The 17,912-nt window shown below is 56.4% G+C and overlaps 1 protein-coding gene across 3 annotated transcripts in view; it reads right to left on the bottom strand.

Annotated features, from left to right (window-relative positions):
- Window positions 1-2,818: 2,818 nt before the first annotated feature.
- The window catches only part of DUSP8 (dual specificity phosphatase 8), a 35,974-nt gene continuing 20,880 nt past the window's right edge, over window positions 2,819-17,912 (bottom strand). For 2 of the 3 annotated variants that reach the window (XM_082760649.1, XM_082760650.1), the window contains 4 exons: window positions 7,437-7,603; window positions 5,433-5,592; window positions 5,110-5,233; window positions 2,819-4,704 (listed from right to left, as the gene is read on the bottom strand). In XM_082760649.1, coding sequence (XP_082616775.1) covers window positions 3,609-4,704; window positions 5,110-5,233; window positions 5,433-5,592; window positions 7,437-7,603 — 1,547 coding nt within the window. In that variant the 3' untranslated portion in view covers window positions 2,819-3,608. Of the gene's footprint in view, window positions 4,705-5,109; window positions 5,234-5,432; window positions 5,593-7,436; window positions 7,604-13,380; window positions 13,899-17,912 lie in introns of those variants that run through there. The other variant, XM_082760651.1, reaches the window with a different exon arrangement.

The raw sequence follows: 17,912 nt of genomic DNA, 5'->3' as shown, positions 1-17,912 counted from the left end.
AAATACTCAAATCTATCATTCATAGATTGCAATGACAACACTGATAGCTTATTATCATTAGTATTAAGAGTGGTAGGGGGAACAGGACAGCGGGAGGGGGTTCTGTGGGGGCACAGTCTCCTAAGGGGCAGACATAACAGGGATGAAGGTCCAAAGAAACAAAGAGAAGGGCTGGGAAGGCAGCAGGGGCTGGGGACGCTGCTGCCGAGGCTAGGGACGAGCCTGCTCCAACCCAAGCCTCTGGCTCGGTGTTGCCGACCTGGTCTCTGCCCTCCCTCCAGCTGTGCTCAGCCTCCAAGCTGCGGCTGGGAACGGTCCTGCCATGGGGCTCAGGGAAGGGCACCGTGTCCCTCCTAGCCTAAAGGAAAGCTGAGGGTTGGTCTGGAGGGACCTTTCCTCTCCTCTGCCCTCACTCCTGCCACCACAAGGGCATCCATCCTCATCGGATCGGGGTGGAGAGCCTGTAAAAAGGCTTGGCCACGAGATGATGAGGAGGGCCACCAGACCACATGTCCATCCTCACGGTAACTCTCTGGTTCTCGGACAAAGTGGTCCACCAGGCAGAGCCTGATTTAAAAAAACACTGAAGTTAATTGCAAGCCCCTTGGTGACCCTCATGGCTTTGGGTCAGCACTGGCACTAGATGATCAGGCAGAGCTGCCCCATCAAGGGGTGTTTTCTGGATGCAGCCTTAAAAATATTGCACATGAGAGGGCTTCTGGTGCACACACCCAGCATTAAGGGGAAGAATGAATATGAAATACGTCAAAGGAAGGCTGCAGAGGTGGGTGGTGAATGTCTCCTGGCAGCTATGATCCATCTATGAGTCTTAAAAGGTTTCTCTGTGCTCTGGTTTCAGAGGAGAGAGCAGCCCACAGAGCCTCGAGCAGAGCTGAGGAGCATCCAGGAGCACGGCAGGGTGGAGATGACAAAACGCAAACCACATATCTGCTTCTTTGCAGACATTTAGTGTCTCATCTACACCACTCTCCCCTTCCTCCTTGACTTAGTCCAGCTGCTTTTTGGCTCCCATAGCACACCACGTCTGCTAACAGGATGAGTTATACGAGCCCTTGCTACTGCCTCCTGTCATCCTCCCACCTGGCCGTGCCAACCTGTTGTCCTTTTCCTATTAAATCACTTGAGAAGTCCCTTACTCCTCCCTTCACCGGCCAAAGCCCACCTAACACATTCCTGCCAACAATTTGTCTGACCTGAGCTGGTACCAACCCTCGAGGACCATGGGATGGGCTTGAGAAGAGGTGCCACCACCCAGAGCAGCAGGAGACGATGGGCAGAGAATGACTTCGTCTACCTTTTGTGGCCAGGAGGGAGAAATTTTTCAAGTTCCAATGAGAACACAGCACAAATGACGGGCAGAAAGGGTAGATTGTAAATGAGGTTGATGAGGTTGTCGTCAGGATGAGGTTGGCAGAGCAGGCAACAACGAGCAGGGTGTGAGGGGCTGAAAACTGAGCAGGCAAAGGCTGAAAAGCCCTGGCGCTAATTTTCCAGCATCATCACTTTCTCAAACCATCAGGTTAACTTGTGGCCACACGGCTAGGAGGAGGAACGCTCTTTCTACCTACTCCAAGGTTCAGGTCGGCAAGACTAAGCTGGTTTGAAGCGTTTGCTGGAGGCAATGATGGATGATGGTGTGCTCTTAAGGGACCTCTTAAGGGTACCAGGCAGGAGCACATGGGAGCTCCCCAGCATGACCTCTTTGAAAAAACAGGAAAAATAAAGCCAAGCTGAGGACAGCAAGGAGCCTCCAGGGAGGCTCACCTCGGCTGTGGACATGCACACAGAGGCAGAGGAGTTCAGGGAGCAGGCAGCTGGAGTGAGCTGCCCCTCCGCACATCATCGCAACCCCGCGTGCCTCTGGGCTGCGTTCACCTTTAAACCTGAGATTGCTTGTTTTTGTCACGTGTAGCTGGATCTAGAGAGAGAAACGAACAACAAGAGGAGGAACGAGGGGAAGGAAGAAAAAAATTGTGCGGATCCAGAAAAGAAAAATTGCTCAAAGGATGACACAGGACACGGACACGCACGAACGGAGACCCCTGAGGTATTAGCTTTGCAAACTAGCGCGAGACAAGGGAGAAAGCAAAGACAGCCACAGGGAGAGATGTGCTTTGCAGCAGAGGCAGCTCAGTGCCTACAGCTCCAGAAAGCAGCTTCTCAGCAAGCCTGAAGTCGGGCTTTGGAGGGGCAAGGGCTTGGCTCCCCATGGGTATGGGCAGCTGGGAAGGGGGGAAGCACCCGCAAACACATTCCCCCCAAAAAAACTCAGCCCAGGAGTTTCAGGGCTGGGGACAGCAGGCAAAACACCCCCACCATGAAATCCCAACCATCAGCGACCTCCCCTCCTGATGCTGCAGCGGCATCGGATGCCTTCTTCTTCCCCACGCATCCCCAGGGATGCCCAGTGCCCTTCCCTCCATTTCGGGTGACTCCCTCCTCTTCCTCTCCTGCCAGGAAGGGCAGCCCAGGGGAGGGAAGGATGGGGTCGATGGCTGGGATGGGGATGATGGTCGGGATGGGAATGATGTCTGGGATGGGAACGATGGCCAGGACGGGGATGAGGAGAAGTAAACAGGGACTAAGAAAAGGGGAAGAAGCGGCAGCAGCTTCCAGAAAGGGAAGTTTTCTGGCTCAGTTTGTGTTGCAAGAAGATTTTACATCTTGCTTGTTCACTTGTTCGTTTCTAGAAAAAGTGCTCCGAAGAGTTTTCTGTCCCCTTTTCGCTGCACCCGGAGGGAATGGGGGAAAATCTTTGTCGTCGACATGAGCTATAGAAGGAGCCACAGGCCTCAGATATTGCTTAGAAACTCGTATTTCAGATTTAAATACCATACACAGTAAAAATAGAGCTGAAAGTACCGCCCCACATTGTCTGCAAATCATTGCCAGAATGAAACAGCTTCAATAAATTAAAAACAAAACAAAAAATTGAAATATTATTTACGTCTCAATAAAAATCGCAGTAAAACCATTTACCTTTTTTTTTCTTTGTGTGTGTGTGTGTGTTCTTTATATTATATATAATATATATTTATATATGTATAGGGCTGCTCTAGTGCAGCATCTTTAGGATACTCAGCCAGAGAAACACGGGGGCGCATGCTTAGTGCACCGGGGTGCAGGGAGGGGGTGGCTGGGATGCCCCTTCCCCACCTTGACGGAGCGGTGCTGTGCCCCGTCCCCATGGGACCATGTCCCCCCCGTCCAAGTCAGGAGCAGGCTCTGCTCATCCTCCCGACCCCAAATTGTAATTCCTGCCCCTTCCCTCTTGAATTTTACACCCCAAATTTGAGCACGGGGCTCTGAGGGCTGCTCTCCTGTCACCGCTCCATGTGCAAAAGCCCAGGGTGATGTACCCAAGGGCTGGGGTAGGAGAGAGGGACCAGGATGGGAATGGGGGGGACACTAAGCATTCACCATGATGTTTCCTGACTGTGGATTCATTCCTCTTTGCTTTCGTTTTGGCATGTGCGCTCCCGAAAATGCGCACACGGGTATAAATACTCCCCACCCGCCCTCCCCACGTCTCTCCCCATCTTAAATATCCCCCCCCCCAGTTGCTCTCCAAGCGCCCGCGATGGGTGTCAGGACACCTCGATGATCTCCATGCTGCCCGAAAAGCTCGACTGTTTGCCTATTTTGCCCAGCTCTTCCCGGGACCTGCCCTCGGACATGGTCTCCTCGAACTCCATCTGGCAGCTCCTCCTCTTGAACTGCTTCTCGGCGCCAGCCTCCTCGTGCCAGCTGTGCCTCCCGTCCCGCGCCTCTGCCCGCTGCTTGTCCCTCAGTCTGATCTCGCAGCTCCCCGGCACCCCGTTGCACCCGAACGGGGGGTACGGGCTGGCGCCGGTGAACAACGTCCCACCACTGGTGCTACCGCCGCCACCACCACTGCCACCGCCAGCTGAGTCCGTGCCGAAGTACCAGCCTCCTTCGGAGGACGGGGTGCTGGGGGACTCCAGGTGGACGCCCCCCCAGGAGCCGTTGGAGGATGGTGGTGGGCCAGGAAGGCTGAGCCTCGGCGGCTGCTGGAGGCTCTCCTCCGTCCCGGGACTCTTGCGGGCTGTGCCGACGTTGAGGCTGAGCCCATGGGCTGGCGAGCCCGCCGCGTGCCGGTGTTTGCGCCGCTGCCTCACCTTGGCCTCCAGCAGGAGGTCGGGACCGCTGGGTCGGTCGGGGCTGTCGGGCACCGGGGAGAACTGGCCATTTGGCCCCGAGGGGCTGTCCAGCTTGCAGAGTTTGGGGGCTTCCCCGGTGCTGGGGGGACCTGGGGGGTCCTGCCGCAGGCCGGGGGAGTAGGCGGATTTGATGTCCAGGGAGAAGGAGCGTTTCAGGCGGTTGGTGTCCTGGATGCGCTCCGAGGAGAGGTGCAAGCCATTGAGTCCCTGCTGCAGCGCCGTGGGCGACAAGATCTTGGGAGGCCCACCTTGCCTCTCGGGGTCGCTGGGGGGGGGTGCGGAGGTTGTGCTTCTCGGTGCCTCCTCGACCTTCTCTGAGGTAGACGGTGCGGGGTGCCTGCCGCCCTCGGACACCTCGGCTGGGTCCTGCGGGGCCTCTCCCTCTCCCCGGTCGCCCTGGGCTTTCAGGGCCTTGAGGAGCTTCAGGCTCCTCTCGTACTCCAGGAGCTGGCCCAGGAAGTTGAAGTTGGGTGAGATCGACGGGCGGCGGTCCTTAACGAACCTGCCGAGAAGTGCAGACAACCCTGGTTGGTGTTTGGTCCTTCAGTGGGTCACCCCTACCCTCTTGGTCTCTTTGGGGCATCATCCAGGACCTTCTACCAGACCCCCCGAAGAAAGGAGTTATGGGGAACCTTTACCCCTTGGGCCTTGGGATGCTCTAGGGTAAAGCTGGCACTGCTCAGACTCTGGGGTTTTTACTCCTCCCCACCTCATTTTACTGCTCCCAACCTTCCTCCATGTATGCACTATGTGAAGGGAAGGTTTCATTTGGTTTCACCAGGACTCAGCCAAGGCAAGACAAAACTTCAGGGAGTTCCCACCCTCTCCTTCTGGGCAGAGATGGCTTCCCTTCCCTGGGCTGAAGCACACCAGCACGACCCCTCCCCATCCTCCAGGGAACTCTTACCTGTAAGCATCGTCTGACGACATACCCATGGTCTTCATGATGTAGGCGATGGCAATGGTGGCTGACCGGGAGATCCCTGCCAAGCAGTGCACAATCACCTGGCAGCTCGACACCTTGGCCTTGTCTGGAGCAAGGTAGAGGAAATGGAGAGAAAAGTGTTGATGAGGTGAGCAAAATGGCTCTAGCCTCTCTTCCCAGCCCTCAACCCCCCGTGTGTGAAAGGACAAGGGTTGCGGGGAATAAGACCGTGGAGGAGGCCAGAAGAAAAGTCCAGGTTTTGAGGGCCAACTGAAGGGTCTGTAAGCATTATAATGAAAGCTCACCAATGAATTCAATGGATTTGTCCAGCCAGGGAAGCAGCTTCTCACAGTAGTTGTCATTGACAGGAATGCGCATGAAGTGACTATCACAGATGAAGTCTGGCTTGGGACAGGAGTTGCTGGCGTTGAGGACGTAGCTTATCCCGTTCTGCGTCATCAGGTCCTGGTGGGAAAGAGGGGATCGAACAATTGGCTGAGTTCAGCTGCCACAGAGTGCTGCTGATCTGGCTCTCCACACGCTCCCTGCTGTTACCCATCCCAGTATTTTTCCCCTGTGTCTCCTGCTGCTTCTTGGCCTAGCTGAAGCTACCATCAGCCCATAGATGCTACCTGGCTGATGCTCAGCACAGACTGGCTAAGAAGGATGTGCCCATTTAGATGACATGTTTGAAACTCAATAGATCTTTACTTTGGCCCACTGGTATGACCAAAGAGTCCTGGAAGAGGGTCCTGGAAGAGAAAGCCTGAGTACCCCAGTATGAAAAGAAGAATGGGAAAATGTAAGAAAGAAAACCAATGAAAACTCTCACTGAAAGCTCAGAAAGAACCAGTTCAGAGAGGGAGGAGGCACCGCACCAGAGGAGTGGGGTGAGTTATCAGTAGCACCCTATGTTAACCAATATTGGCCCATTTCTTTGCTCTCGATCCATACAGAAACACATCGGGAGTTCTCAGGTTTGCTAGATGTTCACAGTTCTTCACTAACTCGTGCTGAATTCAGCTCAGAAGAGGCTCACATAAACCACTGACTTCAGGCTCTAGCCACCGATACCTCAGAACACATGCTCTTCTCTGGTTCACAGGAGGAACTGACTCTTCTCGCTTTCTGACTCTGGAGTGAACCTGGACCCGTTTTCTGTTACTTTTCTGCTTCAACCACTCAACGGCCATCATCACTGCCTTTGTTTCTGATTCAGTAAAATGCCATGGCACAGAGGAGATGTTAGATAATGAGGATCAGATAAAAAATTGCAAGGAGGTGGTGACCCATGGACCACCCTTCAGGGAACTGGCTTGCGGGGTGCTGCATCAACACCAAACTCTGTTTCTTCCCTCCTGGGACAAAGCCAGCTTTGTCCATATGTGTTGCTGACAGAAAATTCATGGCTGTCCTTCCCCTTCCCATCAGATCACACATCATCTGTATAACCAAGGGCAGGTTGCACATAAAAATGGGGAACATCTGTGCCAGCTGCCTGGCCTGCACTACTTCAGGGAAGACCTGGAATTAAACAGGAGGAGGAAAGAAATATGGGGATAAAGGAGTCCTTTCACACATCAGGGGAGTGCCTGGAGCAGCCACCTGGGACCTCTGCCTTGAGACATGCTGGAGAGGAGAAGCGTTGCCTGTGTGCAATGTCTGCACTTGACCCTGCTCTGCTGCCTACTGACAGAGCATCTGCTGGCCACCTCACTGCCATGCTGGCAGAAAACACGGCTCCAAAAGATGAACAGAACCCTCTGAGGAGTTGGGGAGGAAAGGAAACCATCAATTTTCTTGCCTGACATTGGCTCCTCAGGATATTTTGGCTGTGGCTCTCTGGTGGCCAGTCCCTGCCCGCCCCAGCTTGCGGTGGGGCTGTCCCCAGCAGGCTCTGAAGAGCCCAACCTCAGCTTGATGGAGCCAGCCCAGCTCCCAGGCTCACATTCTTGGCATTTTTCTCTTTCATTTCCTTCTGCTCCCTGTATATGATTTCTCTCTCCCTCCTTTCTCTTTCCACCCCCCTCCATTGCCCCGGTCCCTCTCCCTGCTCCTGCCTGGGGCGAGGACGCCTGCCTGGCTCCCTCCTGCCTGCAGTAGGTGCCCAGTGGCATTTTAACTATGATTTCTCCTTTCTTCTCACTGTTACTATTTTTCCTCTAAACAAAATTCCTTCCCTGCCATGCCAGCACTGTTAAAAAGGCAGCATCCCTCTGTTCTCCTCTCTCCCTGCAGCCAAACGTTGCCCACTTTTGGGTCGCCAAACAGAGCCCTCTCCCAGATGTGTCCCCTCAGGGGGCCTGTACCTTGTTCAGGACGTCCTTCTGGGAGCCCAGGTAGAGATGTGGCAGGATGCGTGTGGGGCCGACGTTGGCCACAGGCAAGCACGGCTGGGAGATGCTCATCGGCAGGATGGCAGCAGGCTTCCCCTCGCAGAGCCCCGGGAAGCAGGATGAGAAGGTGGCAAAGCCTCCTGCAGAGAAAACAGGGACATTGAGCTCACAGCAGCCAGGCTGGGACCATCGGGACCTGCACCCAGAGGGCTGGGGACGAAATGGTGATAATCCCCGACAATGAGAGCAGAGCTTTGCAGAGCAAAAAGCCAACAACCATCATTACCCTGGGGACTCCATCACTTTGCTAGGCACTCCCTTCCAATGCTTGGCCACCCTCTCCATGAAGAATTTCTTCCTCATGCCCCATCAAAACCTCCCCTGGTGCAACTTAAGGCTGTCTTGCACCGCCTCCTGCTCCTCACGACTTCATTTAAATGACAAGGACAGAAAGTCCTTGAGGACAATGAGGATCACTTTTGGATAGCAAAACCCACCGGGGCAGGATGACTTGGTGAGCTCGCACTGAGCAAGCCCAAGCCTGGGACTTCTGAGCAGACCAGCACATGGGAACCTGCAGGCCATTGCACTCGAGCTGGGAACATCATCCTCACGCAATCTGGCAGTGACACCGCTCACAGATTTCCTGCCTTTCTAATGGCCAAATGCTGGCCTGCTCTGCACAGCGGCGCTAATTAGAAAAGGAAGCCTGAAAAAACGGAGAGGGGGACGCGGCGTAGGTTTTGCCAGAAGGGGAGAAATTTAATTTCTCTTGAACAGATTTCCTTGCCGTTTTTCATGGTCTGGCCTTACTGAATGTGACAGCAAGCCTCACCCAATATACTGCACCAAGCAGTGGGTGGCAGCTTGGTGCAATGGAGAGCACCTGGGTGGTACCAGCCCAGGCAGCCTCCCCAGCAGTTTTCCCTGTCATGCAGGTGAGTAGATGCAACTTGACAGAAGCCAGAGAAGACTTTGAGGTTTGACTGCCTCCAATTGTTATAGGGACCTGGACACCTCTGTGAGACCCTTCTGAAAGTCTCAGCCTCAGGATCCAGCACCACAGGAATCCCTGCCCATCTCTGCAGCTGAACAAGACATTTTAACAAGCCTTCACTAACGACCTTTCCATTCAGTCTCTCCCCTTGGAGAGAGGGGAGCCTTGGCACACCCAGTTTACCCTCTCCAGGCCCTTGCAGCATTTCTGCTGACCCTCCTGGAGCACTTCCCTGGCTGCTGCTGTGGCACCCAGGCTTGGACAGGGTATGACTGGCCCTGCAGACAACCCACCCACCACATTTGGGAGGTGAAGGTGATGGAGAAGCCAGAGCAGCACATGAAATCATGCTTATGCTGTCCTCCATCACCATCTCTTTGCATCTTGGAAGCCACAGCCTCCTTCAGGGGAGCATCTCCTGCATCAGCCCCAGGAGAAGGTGTCCTCCAACCGACCTTTTCCTCCTTTGCTTAAGTCTTCCTGGTGCCTAACACCAGCCGCAGCATCCAAACCTGGCCCAGCCAGGCGGCGAAGAGTTAAAGCACCTTATCATCTTCTCCAGCACTTCCTTTTCCCTGGCTCCCTCCGAAATGACATCACCTCTCAACTGGGGCATTAAATCAGAGCGAAGGAAGGAGGCCCAGCGCAGGTGCAGCGCAGCTCTGGTTACTGCTCGCCCCTGTGCTGCGTCCCCGTGGCCAAGGAGCATAAATCACCACCCCACGCACATTTGGGTGCCACCCCCAGCTTGAGCTGCCACACGTGGGGCTGTTGGGGCAGACCACAGGATGGGGAAGCGGGGGCAGAAAGGTTTGCATGGTGGGGAAGGGGTCTAATGGGATGCATGTTTGACTTGCGTGCAACAACGTGGAGGGTTTGGCAAAGAAATCCAATGTGCTCATGGGGAGTGGGGTGCACGTACAGCCTGTGAGCAGTGCCTCCTCTGTTCCCCAGCCTCTCGCCCTCGTTCATACCCATCAAGAGCCGCCTGGGGCTGCCTACAGCTTCAAATCCCTCTTCCAAAGCCAGAAGCGGGGTGACCTCATAGCTGCAGCAGGCCAGGACATGCTGCTGCTCGCCGGCGTCGCCGTCTCCCCCTCACCCGCCTCTGCCCGGGGAAGCACCACCAGGAGCACAGGGGGCTCACTGGCCCCGAGCAAACGTCCCTGGGCTGTGCCCCTGTCCCTCCTGTCCTCATTTCCCCCATGCTCACCACCAGCTGCGTGGGGGAAACCCTAGAGTCGGGCACCCGCCGCTGGTCTGACCTCGCCGCGGCGCTCACCCCACCCGCGCTGGCTGCTCCAGCATGCCTTGCATTTTTAGAAAGCGAAGCAGCTCTCCCAAACAATCCCAAAGGCGGTGAGTGTCCCTGGCAGGGCTCCCACCGATACCTGGGCTTTCCCCTCCATACTCTGGGCCACAGCTTTGTTAAGAGACAGCAGTGCCCAGCGGTCTTCCTTTCTCTGGACACATTGGGAATTAGGCTCAGGAAGGATTTCTAGAGGTGAAGTGGGTGCTTAAGGGTCTTTGGTACCTTCCTGATGCTCCCCTCCAGCCTGGCTTGCTGGTGAGGAGCTGCTCCCAGTGCAGCATGGACACACAGTCTGCTGGTGGGTCCTCAGGGCTATCAAAATCATTCCCACCAAAAAACAGTGTTTTCATGGCAAAACTTGGCATTTCTGTGTCTCCTACAGTCACCTGTGTCAGGTGGAGGTGAGGGACGGGGACGATAGGACAAGTGGGAGATGTCTGGGTGCAGATGCTCCTGCTGGAGATGAAGGAAGGAGCCAAAAACCAGCATTAGGTGGGTGCTGGGGAAGGCTGGGGGATGAAAACAACCCCCCAGATTTTGGGGGCTCATTCAGCAAAGCCCCTGGAGAAATAGCCCTTAGTAGCGTTACCCCCAGCCTTGCTCTGCAGAGCCCTGGGGATGAGGTGGTCCCTGGTGACAGAGGGGAAAAAAAAACGTCTTCCCAGTTCCATCCTCCTCTTCACCAAGCTCCCCCCAGAGCACGTCAGTGATGAAAATGGGTTTGTTGGGGACCTGCCTGGGACATGGAAGGCGATCAGAAGGTGGGAGAGGCACCGGGGACCCCTCCACTGCCTTGGCTGTCACCTTCTGGTGGTCTCTGGGGACATTCAGCTCATGTTATGGGCAATGCCACAGACATTGCCCCTCACCTGCAGGTCCCCAGCCCCATGGAGTGTCCCCAGCCCCACGAGTCTCCTCAATACCCCTCAGGGAGCAAGCTCTGTATGTGCAGTGCCACACCGAGCTGCTGGGACCTGTCCTTGCCACCAGCCTCCTGTGTGCACGGCCAGCCCGAAGGCTGCCCATAAGGAAGGGGGAGAGGTAACATGCCACCCCGCTGTGCCACCAGCCTTCATCAGCACGGAGGAGGGAAGCAGGCACAGCCAGAGCCGCAAACCCCATTAAAGAGGGGCTTTATAGCCCACCCTCCTTGCTCCCGCAACGGGCGTTAAGAAGCTGCACAGGGCTTCCCGGGCAGGTGCTGGAGCTTTCTCAGCAGCCTGGCACAGCCCCAAGAGCCTGCCAGATAAAAGCCCAGCAAGCCCGGGGATGCTGTTGTCCCCGTGCTGGAGCCTCCCCCCCACCAGCTTGTCCCCCTTAAACCTCCCGAGAGGAGGCTGAGAGAGGCTGGCCTCTGCCCGGCTCTCATTAAGATGCCTGCGGTGGCTGGCAGCGGCTGCCAGGGCGGCACGTGGCGAGGGGCAGCGGGCACGCGAGCCAGCACGCGTCTCGGCTGCTCCAGCGGCGCTGGCTCCCCCCCGGCTGTGCCGGCTCGGCAGCCGGGCTGCTGAGCTGCTGAGCAGCCCCAGAGGTGGGCAGGGGGCTTTGAGAGAGGGTTTCCAAGAGCTGGGGGCATTAAGGATTTCTGGAGCGACACGGAGGTGGCTGCCCTCCTCTGTGTTTTTTGTTCAGCTGCTGTGACTGCTCCCGAAGGCGAGGATGTGTGCCTGAAATGATGCATTAACGCTGGACCGAGGCATGGCAGGGGATGATGAGGGCTGGGGGGGGGGATGTAAAACCTTGGCCCTTGACCGTGTTGTGCCCGGCATCTTGGCGGCAGGTTAAATGGAAGGAAGGGTGGTGGCGGGGCCAGGCACGGCACACGTCATCCCCAGAGCTGCTGGGAAAATCCCTCTCTGCAAAACGCCGGCTCCCTGCCTCTCGTGCTGGGTGGGAGCCTGCTCACGCCGGCGGTGTGATGCAACGCTGCTTACTGTCACCCTTACTCACCGCACTCCAGGAAGCTCCTGGGGTTTCTCAGAGCTTCCCGATGCTTAGGAAATGCTGAGTTTTCCCCCTGCCGTCCCCGTGCTGTTTTCCCCACTGACAATGCCCGGTGCAGTCCCACCGGGTGAAATCTCGCTGTGCTGCAGCCTGGCCAACTCGCCCTCTCCTGGCTGATGCTCTCCTGGCTGCAGCAAGGGATAAACTGCCTCCCTGTTACACCCTCCATCAGTGCAAAGCAGGCTTTTTGCACTAATCACTGCTAAGCCAAATCCTGCAACGTCCCTCTAGGTCTACCCCAGCTAGCCATGTGCAAGGGCCCTCTCCAGCTTTTTCTGCTCCCACCCATCTCCATGCAATGCTCATTCCATCCCCTGCTCATCCATCTCCCTGCTCACACCGCATCCCCCTGCTTCCCCCTCTCCATCCTGCTCAGCCTTTGTGCCCGGGCTCTGCTTTCACCCTCCCTTCATTTGGCACTGAATTTCATCACCCCCACTGCCAGCTCCTTCTTTCTTTTTCCTTTTTATTTTTTTTCCCCAAGCGGTCGGGATGAGAGAGCTGATGAATCAGCCCTGCTCCTGATTCACGTGAATTCCCCATTTCCCAAAGCGTCACCCCCAGCAGCTTTGGGGTGACCTCACGGACCGGTCCCAGACCCCCACCCTGCCTGCTCCCGCTGCCTGTCCCTCTCCCTGCTCCCAAACGAGCAGAGAACTTCCTTAAAAAAAAGGAAAAATGGCAGAAAGGAAGCCCTCCACCCACACAAACACAGACACGCTCCCAGAGCTGCTGGGCTTGATTTTCCTCTGGTGACTGTGTCTGCTTTGGACCAGCCTTACTCGTTCTAAGTAAAGGAAAATGTGTCATTTCCAGGAGTGACTTATTACTAATGACACCATCACTGGGTTATGTGGTTCGTGCCACAAAAACCTGTCAGGCACTTTTAGCAGGCTCCCATTTTAAGTGGTGATGGAGGGGAAGTTTCTTGATTCAACCATTCGGCAATCTGGGTCATCCCAGGCTCGGCGTGTTTTTAAGCTGCTCCACTTAATATCTCCTTCCTCCGCTTGCCCTTCACCCTGGCACTGCAAAACGCCGCCGAGCCCGTGTCTGAACGCAGTCCCTCTGCAGCCGGGCATGCAGCAATCGCGCTAGTGAAGCGAAATGGCTCCGCCGGGCAGCTGCAGCGCCGCAGCGCCGTTTTGTTCAATCGCTCCTCGCACACCTCTCTGCCCTCGCCCATCCTCGTCCCCGCGCGCTCCCCTCGCGTCGGTGCTCTCCTCCGGGGATGAGGATGCGGCACCCTCGGCGAGCCCTGCCGAGGAGGTGCCACAGGACAGAGCCTGCCCCGGTGCCCACGGAGCAGCACCGCGCAGTGCCCGGACGCGGCGCCCGCATCCTGCTCGCCTCCAGCTGCCTCCCAAATGGCTCCTGCCCATCGCCCGTGGCTGGACGTGCGTGCTCTCGCCCCCTCCAAACGCTCGCTGATCGCCTCCATGTCCCTGCTCGCCGGCCGCCTGCTCTCTTTGTATGGGCAGCCATCGCGCTCCGCTCCCCGTCAGCCGCTCTCCATCCCCCGGGCGAAGCGGGGACAGGCTGCGTGTCCCCCCTCTTCCCCCTCCGTCCCCATCGGAAGGAAAGGAGCCGGCCGGCTGACAAACCTCGCATGTCCCTGCTCTCCTTCATCCTCCGCACCCTTATTTTCAGCTTCATCTGCCCCTCGTGCATGTCTGTCCAGAACTGGTCCTCGGCCGGGGCGAGCATTACGTCCACAGGCATCCAGGCAGCTGGGCTGCGGCTCGCGGGGGCACCTCTCGCCCTAGCAAAACAACAGCTGGCGGGCAAAAAAAACCCCGAAGCCACCTCGCCAAAAAAGCAGCCCCCGCAGCAAAGCACCGAAAGCCTCCCCCTGCGCCAGCTTTCAAGGAAAAATTAAAAAAAAAAAAATCACAAAAAAAAAACCCAAAAAACTAAAAAGATAGGAGCGGGGCTGGGGGGGGGACGGCTTTGCCCCTTCCCCTGCCTGCTCTGCGCTGGCTCCCTGCGCGTGCGGCTCCCGCTCCAGCCTGAATGAGCTCAGCACATGAGCAGCAGCCCTGCTGATCCATCCACCACGGCGGCTCATAGCTAACGGGTCAGGCATGCAACCGCATTCCTTACTCAGCACACAGACACGCAGGATAACTCAGGGGCTGCGCGCCTGACATATGCTTTGCTCGCTGCTTAAAGGCACAACAGCTCTTTTCCCTCCCGCCCTGGCCAGTGGAAAGGCTGATGGAGAGCGGCAGGATGCGACCACGCTTCCCCCCCCCCTCCCACCCCCAGCTGCTGCAGGAGGACCCGTGCGTCCTGCTGGATTCGGTCCTGACGGGTTAATTTGGGGACAGGGGGTTGGAGGGAGGAAGCGCTGGGGCTGGTGACAAAAGCGATGTGCCAGCGGGGTGGCTGTGCTGCCCCTCAGCATCCCTGCGGGACCCCACAGGTGATGGGCACCCCATGGCTGTGCCCTTCCCCGTGCTGCGGGCACAATGTGGTCCCATGGGGGTGGTCAGCTCTGAGCCCCAGCACAAGGAAGGGAAATGCTCCCACCTCCATACCAAGGGGGAAACTGAGGCAGAAAGGTTAAAACTACTTCTCCGGTGTACACAGCCTGGGACCTGACCGTCAGCTCACCCCTATCCTCAGACCTTGGTGGCGTCTCCACCAAGAGTGGCACCCATGGCGGACACCAGTCCTGGAATGGTCTCACACAGCCGGAGACCCATGAGCCTCAACAACTGCAGGGGAAAGGTTCTTGCCACGGGATGCTCATGGCTCCATCCCACCCAGACTTATCTGCCTGGTCCTGGAGGAGCAAGAGCATGGGTTGGAGGAGATGCATCCTCCCAACCAAAAGTGCAAGAGAAGGCATTTATGAATGGCCTTCCCCAATTGCACTGGGGTCTGTCCCTGCACAGCAACTTCAGAAGCAGGTGAGGGCTGGCGAGTGCTCTGCTCTGCATGTGTACACGGGGGAGAATTACTTACACCCCCTTTTTCCACCTGTGGGACCCCTTAATACGTCTCCACGCTGCTCCTTGCAAGTTTATGGGTCTGAGCCCAGGCCTCCAGAAAATCATTCAGGATTATAGTAAGCGGAGGAGGCGGGGGGGCACGCATTGTGCCTTTGAAAATCTGCAGCTTTACGGGCTGAAAAAGCCCAGGCTGAGCCATATGTGAGTGACTTCAGTGTTTTTCCTTTGAATGACATCACATGAGATGAGGTCATCGGCATTAACTAAGAGCTCTCCCCTCCCCCCCGCCCGCCTTCCCACCCCGCGCGGAGCCAGCCTCCTAACGAGCCAGCCTCCTAACGAGCCTTGTTGTTGTAACAAATACGGTTTGATGATTATCAGATGTGGGGCAGAGGTTGGGGAAAATTCAAAGCGTGCTCCAGCGGGACTGGGAGAGAGGGGAGCTGCGTTCCCCCCAAAGCAACACTGGGTGAGCGGCTCCTGCCACAGCTCCCCTGGGTGTGCAGGGTACCACCGCTCTCGGTGGTGGCCCCGTGTTTGCCACCCCTGTCCTCGCAGTGGAGGATGCAGAGGGCAATGTGAGATGCTGGTGGGCAGCATGGACGGCTGACGGTGCTGGAGATGCCTTTGCTACTGCTGGGCCACAGCAGTGGAGACATTTCTGCCACCACTGCCATCACCATCTCCATAACCAACTCTATCACCATCTCCACCATCATCTCCATAGCCAACTCCATAGCCAACTCCATCGCCATCTCCAAAGCCAACTCCATTGCCATCTCCATCACCATTTCCATCATCATCTCTATCACCAACTCCATTGCCATCCCCACCACTATTTACATCACCATCACTATCTCCATTGCCAACTCCATTGCCATCTCCACTGGCACCTCCATGCTGGTGGGCAGTTTGGCTGTGACCCATTGCTTTTGGAGCTCTTCTGGGGTGGAAACCTTCAGCAGACCACACGGGGGGCGGTGATGCAGGAAGCAGCTGGTGACATTGGGAGTGCCATCCTCAACCTGACCCCCCAGCAGCCCACAGGCATGTGTCTGCCTTCCCTTGCTCCCCTCTGGTTGCCTCTGGTGGGGACTGACTCACTCAGGCTTGCAGAAGCCCAAGGCACAAGTTATTTTGGTACGGACAGATGCCTTCAGGTTGTGTTTGGACCCAGTTTTCTGCACAGAGCTGCTGGCAGCCCCAACCAGGAAGCTGGGCATGGCACCTCCAGGAGGAGGTGGTCAACCAAGCGGAGATGCTACCTGCAGCCACCTTTCCCCAGGCAGCGCGCTCCTCCCCGTTCCCTCCTGCCTATGGTCTCCTGGGCAGTGGCCAGCGTTTCCTCTCCCCACCCTGCACCAGAACGTTGCCAGAATCGTGGTCGCCGGCCTTCACACGTGGGATGTCAGGGCCTCAGGAAAAGGGGAGGCAGGTTTCTCCAAAGGAAGGAAATCATAACTGGGCATGGGTTCCTGCCCATTGCGATCTCCTCCTGGGGAAGTTTCCTTCCTCCCTCCCTCCTGCTTTCCAGAAATGGGAAATGAAATTACACGATGACTTTTGAAGCCTTGGCAACGGGCAGGCTGCTCTTCCACGGCCCTCATCTCCTCCCTTTGCCCCATCCCCGTGTGCCATTTTGCTCGCCTTTTCTGGGTCCAATTGTTAAAAACGCGGCCGGGGAGGGGGAAGGGAAGCTCCACGGGGTAATTATAGAATCGGGAAAACAAGTTGTCTGACGACAGCGTTGCTAAACAGGGAGGTTTAGAGCATAGGTCTGGAATACAATCAGCTCACACATACGTGACCTAGCTTAACCCCTCCCAGGGATGCAGCTGCTGGTCCCTCTGGGGCCAAAACCCTTGCAGACATCTCCTGGCCATAGTGGAGGGGTGGGAAGAGGCCACCTCGCCCCTCTGCAGGGATGCAGGGCCACATCTGGGCTGGATGGCCAGGGCTGGACACCGGTACCTGCCGGGATGGGCCTGGAGGGCGAGAGTGCAGTGTGGCAGCATCCCAAAGGCAGCCAGCACCGCAGCATCCCTGTCCTGCCCTGGCCACCACGGTCCCCCACGGACCACACTCTCCATGCATCCCTCTGAATATCTGGGCAGTTACAGACAGCTTCCCACTTCACCTCCACGAGCATCCTCAGGCCTGTGTACCCCGCAGAGGCTCTGCTGGAGCCCAAGGACCAAATTCATCAGCTAGCACGGAACCAAGCACTTCCCGCAGCAGGGAGCTGCTGCTGCCCCATTTTGTCATCTGAGCTAAACTCAAAAGTATGGGTGTTTGGGGTATTTTTTTCGTTGGGTTTTAGACAATGTTTTCTGAGCTCCTTTTAGGACTGTCCCTATGCAGAAAAAAAAAGAAAGAAAAAAAAAAAGTGTTTTTCTTTTCTTTTTAATCATCTTCCCCCACATCCTTGTTCCTAGAGTAATTCCAGCCAGTGCTGAGCCCAGTCAGTACTGAGCAGCTCAGATCAACTCTTGCAGTGGAAATTCCCTTTTCTTTTTCACTACTTGTTTCATCCACTCTGAAGTCACCTGGCTTTGGAAGATTCCCTTGAAATTCCCCGATTCTCAAGTCTCCTAAATAACTGCCCCAGGCTTGCGAATGAGATCAGCCCCCTCCAGATCAAGCCCACTGAATGGTTACAACTCTGTGGCCACTATCGCCCTTCAGTCTTGATGATGATGATGATGATGATGATGATGATGATGATGATGATGATGATGATGATGATGATGGGAGTGAGCCTTCTCTCCTCTCTGCTCCCCAGCTCCCTGGGGAGGGCAGGGCTTACCCCATAGGAAGAGGAGGGACCTCATCAAAAACCAGATGGAGTTTCCAATATAACTCATCCCATCGTGCTCCGAACTCCACTGCCCCCCGACACCAAAATTTCCAATTTCCAACTGCTTCTCCCGGTTGAGCCATCTCCCCAACCTTGGGCAAAAACTGGACACCCATTGCCAGCTTTTAGCTCCACTGGAGAGGTTCCTCAAGAGACCTCCTCCAGCAGGGAAGACCAACAGGTTGAAACCAAACGCCATCGCTGTTCCTGGCCACGGCACTGCTGGGCTGGAGAAGACCTGGGCCAGGGCCAGCATGGCCAAGGAGCCTGGCGGGAGGAGGATGGAGAGGGGAGGGCTGGGAGGGATTTCTCACTGATGATA

Source organism: Aythya marila (assembly GCF_965140915.1).
Source record: "Aythya marila genome assembly, chromosome: 5".
NCBI classification, from domain to species: Eukaryota; Metazoa; Chordata; class Aves; order Anseriformes; family Anatidae; genus Aythya; species Aythya marila.
This window is presented reverse-complemented; position numbering and strand designations above follow the sequence as displayed.